General features: G+C 25.4%; 1 protein-coding gene across 1 annotated transcript in view; it reads left to right on the top strand.

Annotated features, from left to right (window-relative positions):
- Positions 1–12,569, top strand: part of LOC100208571 (N-alpha-acetyltransferase 40) — a 66,999-nt gene that overhangs the window by 6,115 nt on the left and 48,315 nt on the right. Inside the window, exons 3-5 of the mRNA XM_065805094.1 lie at positions 3,560–3,610; positions 3,734–3,786; positions 11,536–11,631. Coding sequence (XP_065661166.1) covers positions 3,560–3,610; positions 3,734–3,786; positions 11,536–11,631 — 200 coding nt within the window. The remainder of the gene's footprint in view (positions 1–3,559; positions 3,611–3,733; positions 3,787–11,535; positions 11,632–12,569) is intronic.

Raw genomic sequence — 12,569 nt, 5'->3', positions numbered from 1 at the left:
TTGTATTATTATAATACAACACTAAATCAAACGATATATATATATATATATATATATATATATATATATATATATATATATATATATATATATATATATATATATATATATATATATAAAGAGCTCAGAATTTTAAAACTTAAATTTTTTTTCTATTTTAGATGAATTGAAAGTGGCAAAATGAATGCGTTATTTCAGTTCTAAATAAAATCAGAAAGATAAAACTAACCTTTTAGTAAAATTCTGGATAAAATTATTAGGAAAAAAAAAAAAGACAAAACAAGTGTTTCCTTAATTTAAAAACACAATATCTTAACAAAAGTTTTATTAATACTTTGAACAAATTAAATTTAAAAGCACATCAGCAAAACCTTTTATTTAAATTCTAAATAAAATAACTAAAATATAAAAAGGAACATTTAGTTAAAATCTAAATTAAATAATAATAATAATAATAATAATAATAATAATAATAATAATAATAATAATAATAATAATAATAATAATAATAATAATAATAGTAATAATAATAATAATAATAATAATAAGTCTTACATGTTTTTAATTATAAATTTTTACATATAAAATATTTGTAGTTTATGACATAATTCAATCACAATGATGACCTTATAGTTAAAAAGCTGTTTGTTGTTCATCTTTGTTTTTATATATTTATTAGTATGACCCAAAAATGCAAGAAAATTTTTTTTTAAGCTAAGTTGTCCTATGAATTTCACTAATTAGTTAATGAAATCCAAAGGTACCCCTTTCCCTTACTACTGTCTGCTAATTAGATCTTATTTAATAAATATTCAACACACTTAAAAGCAAAGTTGATTATTTGTGATTTTCAATTTTCTAAATTTTTTGTTCAAATATTCAAATTTTTCAGAAAAATACAGCTCTTTTTTTAGCAAATGCTAAAAAAAGAGTTGTAAAAAGTATGGATTACAACCCAAGAAGATTTGTCTATATCCTTGAAACTTGGTATCAGATACTTTAAATATGCTATTTTCCCCAGTGTTTAAAGATTCATGCAAATCAAGACTTTAACCAATCTAGTATCTTTTAAAAGTTACTTAGTTTCTCCGCGCAGCGGCCTTGTTCGGCAAGGTTTGTGTTTTGGAGTTAAAGAGTTGAGAGAGGGTTGCAACACGAATAACAACTAAAAATAAAAAAAATAATAATAAAAAAAAAAAAATAAAAAAAAATAAACACAAAAAAAAATAAATGAGTAGCCTCCTCGACTGTAGTGGCCCCCATCGGGCCTTGGGGAGGTGAACAATCTAAAAAAAAAAAAAAAAAAAAAAAAAGTATTTCGTAACCAATATTTTCCAATTAACATCCCTCTTTCCCCATCTTTAGTATTATGTAATAGAAAAGAGGAAAAAGATTTGATTTCTTCATGCTACAAATTTACATTTTTGATAGATCCTGCCAAGCTTTACCCTAATAGAGAAGATTACCACAGAGACTTTAACAATGAATTAACTTAGGCTGATATGAATTAACTTTGACTGATACACCTGATAGACCTAAATCAAAACATAGGTTTTGTCCTTAAGCAATTAAAGTAAACAAGGTAATTACTAGAGAGGGTTTGATTGCTGCAACCACACTAACATTTATGAGAGGTGGTATTAGTATAGAGATCGAACTCTGTTCATCTCGAACCTTCTAAAATATCTTGAAGGAGATATTACAGAATTAGGGATAAGCAAAGAATCAATCAGAAGAGGCAGAGACAAACTACTTCATTCTGAAGTTAGCAAATTAGGTTAGTTTTTAGACTATAATAATATAATAATCTGTTTTAGATTGTTAATTGATAAAATTATTTAAGATAAAAATCTGTTTAGGTTGTAAAATCTGTATTTAGTATATGGAAACAATGAAGAACAAACCATTGGTGCTTCATTTTGATGGAAAAGTTTTAAAACATATAAAAGAAAAATTGAGGAAGAGAGTTCTTATTGATAGACTATCAGTATCAATTACAAGTCTGGAAAAAAATCATATAAAAGAAAAATTGAGGAAGAGAGTTCTTATTGATAGACTACCAGTATCAGTTACAAGTCTGGGGTTTTCATCAAACAATTATTTACTTCTTAGGGTTGTTCCTGTAGACAGTGGAAAAGCTAAACTGTGTGTACTGACACAACAGTTTTGAACACAGAATAGAAATAAGGAACAATTGTAACCTTATTCAGAGATTTGGGACAACCAGTTTTCTGGCTCTTGTGTAGGCACCATATTACTGAAATCCATATAAAATGGAGCATCTAAGCTATTTTTAAGGAATAAACTGTAGGACCTTCTAAACAGATGGATAAAGATTTAAAGCAGGCTTCGAATAATAGTTATTACCCTATTACTTCACTTTGATGAAAAAATTTTTTAAAGCGCATAGAAAAAGAATCAACAATGAGAGATCTTATTGATAGACTATTATATTCAGTTACAAGTTCAAAGTTTTCATCAAACAATGATTTACTTCTTGGAGTTGTTCCTGTTTACAGTGGAAAAGCTAATGGTGTGGCTATTGTACTCCAGAATCTGGTAGAATATTTTGAAATATCATAGAATATCATTGCTGTGTGTACTGACACAAAACTAACGCAGGAATGAAATCAGGAGTAATTGTAACGCTAGTCAGAGTTTTGAGACAACCAGTTCTCTGGCTTCTTGTACCTTTTGTTGGCACCATATTGCTGAGATATAAAATGTGGCATCAAAACTATTTTTAAAAAGCAATCTGTAGGATCTTCTAAACAGATGTATAAAGATTTAAGGTAGACTTAGATGGATAGTTATTACCCTATTGTTAGTAAAGCAGGAGCTGTAAAGAAAATTAAGAAGTTTTCTGAAAATAAACTGGTTATTGTAAGTGGTATTAACAGTTTATATCTTAAGTCTAAGAAATTCATTGCCTATGCTCTTAAGCATATTTTCTTTCTAAGGAATGATTATAATTACTTGTTAGAATAACTTCTATATGAATGACAATTCATCCAAACCTGAAAAGTTTAGTTTGTATTTATCAGTTGCTAACCATAATGCCAGGTCAGGTTTATGTGGGACTGCATCTATCTTGAACTTCTGAATATTATATCTCCAATTATTAACTTTCTGAGTGATGGTTAAAAAGGTTTAGTCTCTAGAATATATTGCTGGTTGTCAGAGAGCACAGAAAGCTTGTCTCAAAAACACGCCACAGTCTGAAATCATGTTAACCAAATGCAGAGAATCTAAAAAACAATTGTAAGCAAGTGACTTTTTTTAGATTTATCTATAATGAAGTATACAATTTCAGCATTAAATTTCCTTAATAAAGTTGAATTTTCACAAAAGTTTATTTTTGAATTAAAACTCAATTTTTAATTGTAGCTGTTCCCAACATATTAGAAGTAATACATTTTTTGGGAGACTCTTTACATGGTGTGTAATGAGTAAAAAGCCTTAGCATGTTCAAATAATGAAAAAAAAAATTTTTCTTTTTTTTTTGGGTCTCTAATATTTATATTTTATAATACTTATGAACTTAAATATAATTTTGTAGGGTATTCAAACCTTAAACAATGCAGTGTTGGCTGTTCTTGAGGCTGAAAAAGTATTTATTTTACCTTTTTAATTTCAATTTTTTGTAAATTAAATAAAGTAATAGAAATATATGTTTTATATCATTAAAATAAATGTTCAATAAAATTACTCTTCAGTTTTGTTTGATCTTCAGATTGAAAATCCATTGGATGCGCTAACTGCTTTTCATAAATATAGACGCAACGGGTATTCTTTTGTTGTTATGATGTTTTATTGTTTACATTTAAATATAGGCGCAATGGGTATTCTTCGGTTGTTATGATGTTTTATTGTTTACATTTAAATATAGATGCAATTATTATTCTTTTATTGTTATGATGTTTTCTTGTTTACATTTAAGTGTTTTTAATTTTATGAAAAAACACGTTTAATTCAAATTTAATTAAAATTGTTTCTGAAACAACTGTAATAGCACCAAGCCAAGTTTTTTTTTGTTTTAACAACTTTAATAGCACTAATGCAAAACTTTTTTTTGTTTCGACGTGAAAATTTTATAATTCTGGAAGGAATCTTGATTCTTGTTTAAATTAAAGCTATTGCCCTTAAAGTTGATTTAGTTGATTTTTTTTGTTAATACTTCCAGCCCAAAGCCAAAACCTCATACAATGTATATACTGAAGCCTCTGCAAATTTAGTATGTTGTTGTCAGCAGTATTTCATGCTGACTTTATTTGTATAAGTAGTATATTTTAGTGTCTGGCTAAAAGAATTATAAAACTAATAACTGTTTAATTATATAAAAAAAAGGAAAATAATTTTATTATTAGAAATTCATTTAAACCATTTTACAATAAATAGTGATATTTTATAATAATTAGTGCTAATTTCTTTATTGAATTTCCTTTTGAAAGTATTTTGGTTAAAAACTGAGTTTCAAACAGATGTTTAAGAATGATCAAAAGTATTTTCACATCGAAAAAATAATAGTATATTTAAAGCTATCTTTTTGATGATTAAAGCTATTTAAAGCTTTTTGATGTTTAAATAGCTTTAAACATTAGAAAGATGTTTAAAGCTATTTTAGAATCAATTAAAAGTTCAAAGTAATTCAAAACTTATAAAAGCATAACCCTAGTCACTATCTCTTTTTCTTTATTGTAGATTTGTTGGTTATTTATGTTTGATCTAAATCAAACAATTTATCAAATTGAAAAAATTTATGAAAAAATAAAGCAATAAATTTACAACTGTAAAAATAGTAACAGTCAAAACTTACACATTTTAAATTATTGTTTGTTTAAACATGTTAAACATGTTAAACATGTTTAAACATGTTAAACATGTTTAAACATGTTAAACATTTGTTTAAATATGTTAAATATGTTTAAACATGTTAAACATGTTTAAACATGTTTAAACATGTTAAATATTTGTTTAAACATGTTAAACATTTGTTTAAACATGTTAAACATTTGTTTAAACATGTTAAACATTTGTTTAAACATGTTAAACATTTGTTTAAACATGTTAAACATTTGTTTAAACATGTTAAACATTTGTTTAAACATGTTAAACATTTGTTTAAACATGTTAAACATTTGTTTAAACATGTTAAACATTTGTTTAAACATGTTAAACATTTGTTTAAACATGTTAAACATTTGTTTAAACATGTTAAACATTTGTTTAAACATGTTAAATATTTGTTTAAACATGTTAAATATTTGTTTAAACATGTTAAACATTTGTTTAAACATGTTAAACATGTTTAAACATGTTAAACATGTTTAAACATGTTAAACATGTTTAAACATGTTAAACATTTGTTTAAACATGTTAAACATGTTTAAACATGTTAAACATGTTTAAACATGTTAAGCATGTTTAAGCATGTTAAATATTTGTTTAAACATGTTAAACATGTTTAAAGTTAAAATAGTAATTATTATAATTAATTATAATAATTACTATAATAATTAAAATAAATATAAAAATTATTTAAAAAATTAAATAATTTTTCCAAGTTAATTAATAATAAAAATAACAATATAATATATAATAAATATGTTTATTTGTTTTGTTTTAAAATAAATATCACAGATTTAAATTAGTTTTTGTATGTTTTTAAAGACCTGTCTTTTTTTAATATATAAATATCTGCGCTAGAGAGTTTTAAGCATTTAATTGATGGTATATTTGATTTATATGAAAATATTGAATAAGATTTAAATAAGATAGAAAAGTAGTCACAATCTCTTTTAAAATATTTGATCACCAATAAATTCCTTTACACTGTTGTGATTATTAATATTACATTGTATTGTTTATTTTATTAGTTTTATTTGATGAATTATCAAATGAATTAAACTAATAAGTTTTAAATTATAGTTTTTTATAATAATAATAATAATAATAATAATATATAACAACAATAGCTTTATAACAAGCCTTTTTAACAGAATTTCAAGATTAGTTCATAAATGTTTTTTATTGAATAACAACTATTTTTGTGATAAAAACAGAGTTCATGATTTTTAAAAAACTAAAAATTTAAAAACCAGAAGGATTTCCAGATTTGCATCTTGACACTGTTGAAATAAGTACCGCAAGGTTTTTCATGCTCATTAAAATATTTCTCCATTACCAATGTTGAAAAAGATTTCATTTAAAATTCTTCACCATTACTATCAATTCACAAAATTAGCTAGCCATGTTGGTCTGGAAGTAACAGAAATGCAAGTTAAGCATATATTGCTCTAGAGTTCTACCTTGCATTTCTTATTAGGTAATGCTTTAAAGTAATGAAGGGAAATAATCTATGTTCTTGGTAATATTTGTGAGCATTTTCTGATTCATATAAAAACAACATACCGTTTTGTCATTTGATGTTTTTAATTTTTATTTTTACATTACTTTGTCTATAGTCATTTCTTAGATTTGCAAAGTGGTCACTGACTTCTTGCATAAAATCATATGGTATTTTGGGATATGTTGTCTTTCCACTAAAAATTTGGTCAATCGAATGCTTTAGGTTTAAATCCAGTACAAGACGTTGACATCCTATATACTGAGGTATAGGAATGCCTTTTTCTTTAAATTTCTATTAGATCAGTACAACAGCTCCATTTCTTAATCCAGTATTGACATTTGTGGTATCACAGATTGTAACTTTATTGTTTTTCCTCAAATATTATTGGTATTGGTATTGTTCTAACACCTGAGTTGTTCCATTAAATATTGTTAATGCTTTTCCATTACTAAGAATTAGTGCTGCTAGACCAACTTCGTGGTGCTGATTTTTTAAAACAATAATTTAATATAATAGTTTTCATTTTTAAGAGTTACTTCAAAATTCTGGTGCATTTTCTGTGATTCTATAACAAATGCCTTATTTATTATAGATTGAGTTGGTTTAGGGATGTCAATACCTTAGTCAGATAGTTGCTCACAAGCTGTTGCGGATTTGGAGGAAGATAAATTAGTTTGTGTCACTAGATGATCTGCAGTTTCTGTAGTGGAATATAGAAGCAGTTTCAAATTCCACATTTCTATTTGAAGTAGGAAGATTACATTCACTACTGCTAGAAGTATTTTCTTTGGCAACTTTTGGTGTATGCCCTTTAACTTGTATTGTTGTTGCAAATCGAACTTCTCCTTGTGATTTAATCTGCATTTCATAAAATCTTTTATCTTTTATTGCCAACCAGATGCCATCTGTTTTTGTAATATTGAAAGCATTTGCAAATTTAATTTCTACACTTTGCTTTAGTTATCATATTTTTAATGCATCTTCCTCACCATTGATTTTTTTGTTATGAGTGGAAAGTTTAACTTTTCCCACACTTATTGAATTCATCAGCTATCACTTACATTTTTTTGATTTTTTATCTTTTGCAAGAAATTTATACTTTCCAATAATTGTAATTACTTTTGGAATTCTAGATAAGCCATCAAGTTAAAATAAATGTCATCAAATATCATCTAGTGAAGTAAAAATCATTAATTTTTAGTTACAATTTCCTTTGTGTGACACTCTTTTGGTATACTGTCAAGTTTTTTCTTCAGATAACAGAATTTTTTTACAACATCTTCTTGGCTCTTCATATATGATATGAACAACTGGAAAGTAAACACACTGAAAATATTTCCAGACATGCAACAACTGAAAGTGGAAACATATTATACAACAAAAGCAAGTATTCAGAGATAATTACTAGTTTCCAAAGAACTAAAATTTGGTCGTTTCTATAGTGCCGCACTTCTAACGAAATATTTTAATTCGTGTCTTTGGTTAGGTTTTTGTAAAAGAAAAATAAAAATGTACTATATATCTCGTGTCATGTTTCATTTATCTATAAATCTGATATTGACATTATAGCTCATCATGTAACACAAGAACCATGTTAAAATAAAATAGAAATTCAAAATGTATGTATGTATATATATATATATATATATATATATATATTTATATATATATATATTTATATATATATATATATATGTATATATATATTTATATATATATATATTTATATATATGTATATATATTTATATATATATATGTATATATATATATATATATTATATATATATATATATTTATATATATATAGATATATATATATATATAAATATATATATATATGTATGTGTATATATATATATATATATATATATATATATATATATATATATATATATATATATATATATATATATGTATATATATATATATATATATATATATATATATATATATATATATATATATATATATATATATATATATATATATATATATATTTATATATATATATATATATATATATATATATTGACACACACATATTGGTTCACATCATTAGTTATCTAGAAAAATGACTTAATTACAATTTTTAGTAAAATATCATGGTCTTTTCTTCTAACATTTAGATTTTTTACAATTTATTTTAAAAATCAAGCAGATTTTTTCATTCAAGACAAACTTCAATGCTGCAGCAGCTTTTTTTTTTTAAAAAAAACAGTAGCCATGCATTGAATGCTGTATTAATTGAATCTAGGTGTACTGACTTGTATAAAAGTTTAAAGACACAATTTCGGAGATGTTAATTATTGACAAATTATTTTAATTTTTTGGTAAAATAGTTGTTTTTTTATACTTAACAAGTAAACTTGGTCATGTAGCGTTATTATTTTCTATTTTGTCTTGTTATTACACAATGCCAAGAAAAATTTGTGCTAAATTTTAATTCTTCAAATTAAGCACAAATTACAATGCATAGAAACTGCAATACATAGTTGCTTTTATGAACTCAGTGGGTTTATTACATCAACATATGAAATTTTTTTTTTTAAGTAGCAGCTGTTAGAAGCGTTTGAAATAAAACAAGGAAATTTAAGAAGATAAAATAAAATTTTATTTCTAAATTGACTTAATCAGGTAAATAAAATATGAATCATTATTAATATTATTAAAACCACTTATCATTATAGTATCAATGTGTTTTTGAATGTACGATAAGTATAAACTCAAAAAATATCATTTCATACATATCGTTTGCCCAATGAATTATCAATTTGTTTATTTTTTACTATAAAAATAAATATTATTTTACTTAGATTCTTTTACAATGACAAGACAAAAAATAAGACAAAAGCTTGTAGCTCAAAATGAAGACTTCAATATACAAATAGTCAATTATGTGATGCTATTAATGCCATTGAAAAAAGTACGGTTGAGTACATAGCGAGCAAGACATGTGGAGTTCCTTATCAGACGCTTCGTGATAAAATATCTGGAAGGACTTCTTTTTAGATACAATACTGTGGGTATGAATCCATACTAGGTGAACACATTGAAAACAAATTAGTCGAGTGGTTAATAACATGCTTCATGTCTGCAGTACAGCTATAAGATACTGTGCAAAAATATTTAAATTCCAACAAAATAAAAACACAATCCACCAACAACCGCCCTGCATAAGGGCATTGTTAGTAAAATTAGTATTAGAATTATCTCAAAAACGAGGTGAATACTTAAACCGAGCTAGAGTAAGAGCAACTGAAAAAGCTATGAGAGATTGGTTTGCTGAAATTCCTTTTGCTTTTGGGAGAAAGCGCTCAATATTTAAATGACCCGATGCACGTTTTCAATATGGATGAGAGTGGTTCTCAGTTGTCACCAAAAACTAATTTATTAATTGGTGAATGAGAAAAAATACACATGAAGAAAGTATTCAAAGTAATAAAAAAAACATCGCCGCTTTATTTTCAGTAAATGCCAGCGGAACTTTTGCTCCATCATTAACAATTTTTAAATATGTTTGTCTTCGAAATAGAATTATAAATGCTGCTCCATCAGGATTGGGTATTGGAAAAAGTGAAAATGGTTGGATGACCGCAGAATGGTTTTTTGAGTATATTACAAATGTTTTTCATCCATTTTTGTCCTTCATGGTCAATACGCCATTGGTGTATTGACCATGAAGAACATGAAATAAACAATAAAAATGTACCAGAAGCATTAAATTTATTTATAATTGATCCTTCTATGGCAAATAATATTCAAAGTGGTTTTAAAAATGCCTGAATTTTTCCATTTGAGGCTAATAGTGTTGACTACACAAAAATTGTTTAAAGATTATCTGAGTCAACTGTTGCTTCAACTCCTTATTTAGAAGAGAACCATTCAAGTGCCACTTTATCAGCTTCCTCTCCTATAATCTTTATTGAAACGTGCATTGAACCAAATATTTTAGAGCAGTTTAAAATAGCTGATGAACATTTAGCTTGGAAAGGTGATCTTGAATACCTCCAGCTGTATCATTTTTAGAAAAGAGCCTTATCTGAAATATATAAAAACATAATTTTATGTGATGAAATACAACAGGGTAATAAAAATCTGTCAACAAATTATAATTTAGAATATGTGCAAGTTATAACTGATATGGAAATGCCTCATTGCATTATTGCAGCGGTAATAGAATCAAAATCAGTTTTCTTCAGTTTGAAAATAGCAGCAGAAATCATAAATCCAGTTGAAAGTGTTTTAATATGGCCAAAACAACCAAGCGCAAAATAGAACGTTTACCATCTGATGTGCAATAAAAGTCACAAATAAAGGATGAAAATTTAAGAAAGAAACAATTAGCGGCAGATAAAAAGTCAAAAATAGAGGAAGAAAGATTAAGAAAGAAACAATTGGCTATGGAGAAAAAATTATTAAATAAAAAAGCTAAAAAAAAAAAAAACATGAAAATTTTGGAAAAGAAAAAGAAAGTTGCAAAAGAAAAAGGAAGCCTTAAAACTGAGTTAGGAAACAAGTTCCATTCAAACGTTGACAATAATTATAAAACAAGACTCAGATAATTATGATGAAACTTTATCCTTTTCTTTTTAAGAACTTAAAGGATATGTACTAAAGTAATGGAAATACTTCAAAATATTTAGTTTTAATTCATAATAATATTTTTATTACTATATAATTAATGTTTATTTAACAGTCTTTTTTTTTTAAATTTATATACCTAAAAACGTTTAATAAAATGTTACTAATGCATTAATCTTTCATTTGAAACCGCAAGCGCATTATAAACCAGACACAAAGCAGCTTTTAAGATAAACGATAAGTGTCAAATATATATATATGATAAATGTGAAACACTTACAATAAGAATAGAAAACTGCACTTTAAAAGTTAGATCAAAAAAAGTACATTATTTAAATTTCAGAGTTAGAGTAATTTTAAACTAACCTTTATAGTATTACATTGGCGGTTGCAAAAATTCATTTTCAATGCATTTCTACTTTTTGAGTAATCTAACATATTACAATAACTTTTGTTAAACTCAGGGTAGGTGTGGAAATGACCCTAGTATTTAGCTATTTGTATCTCCAAATTCACGGTTTTATTATTTCTCTGATAATAGACTTTTGTATATGTTAAATTTTAAACAGCTACAGTGAGTTATTTTTTAACTTTGTTGCTTTAGATTGGATTTAACAATAATATGCAAAAAAATATCAGCAATGGAAAGTCATGAAATTGATTTTGCGTTTGAAATTGTAAAAGACAACATGATGGCTTTGTGAGAATTTTATTATTAATTTGATAAAGTTTTATTATTTTTGCACACATTTTCCTATTGTAAAAAAAATTTATCTGTTGTTTAATCCCTTTTTTCTGGAGTTTAAACCTGGAGACTGAAACCTTTCTCTTTCGCTTTCAGTTAAAATTAAATGTAATAAATCAAGTTTTTTAGGTGCAGAACTAAAAAACTTGCTTTTTGAAAGTTTAAACAATTGAAAATTTGTTTGAAATAACAAAAAATATTTTCAAAAGAATATTATATTTAAAATGAATAGTATTTACAAAAACAAAATAAATAAAATTTTCAAACTATTAACAACTTAAAAAAGTTGTTACTATCCTAATATTTATGCATAATTATCTATGGGTGACAGGAATAATGTCGAAAAATGAACTTCGGAATAGTGTCAAATATATTAAAAGACCCAATGTCGCAAAAAAAAGGAATAGTGTCACAAATGAATTTAATAAATGGTGTCGAAAAAATAAAAATCTGTATAATACACTAAATTATACTTACCAGATTGTTCTCCAAAATTGTTAAGCTCTTACTGTGCAATTCTGAAAGTATAAATAGTTCAGTCTCTTTATTTCTAAGAACAACCTAAAATCGGAATAGTGTCGAAAACAAAAAAAAGGAATAGTGTCACAAATAGTAGAAGGAACAGTGTCGCAAATAGTAAAAGGAATAATGTCACCAATAGTAAAATCGGTATAGTGACAAAAACATAAAAAAGGAATAGTGTTGCAAATTAATTTAATGAATAGTGTCGAAAACAAAAAAAGGGAATAGTGTTGCAAATAATGAAAGGAATAGTGTCGCAAATAGTTAAATTATAATAGTGTTGAAAACAAACATAAAAGAAAGAGTGTCGCAAATAGTAAAAACGGAATAGTGTTGCATATAGTAAAAATGGAATAGTGTTGCAAATAGTA

This window comes from Hydra vulgaris, chromosome 09, assembly GCF_038396675.1.
Source record: "Hydra vulgaris chromosome 09, alternate assembly HydraT2T_AEP".
In the NCBI taxonomy this organism is placed as follows: domain Eukaryota; kingdom Metazoa; phylum Cnidaria; class Hydrozoa; order Anthoathecata; family Hydridae; genus Hydra; species Hydra vulgaris.
This window is presented reverse-complemented; position numbering and strand designations above follow the sequence as displayed.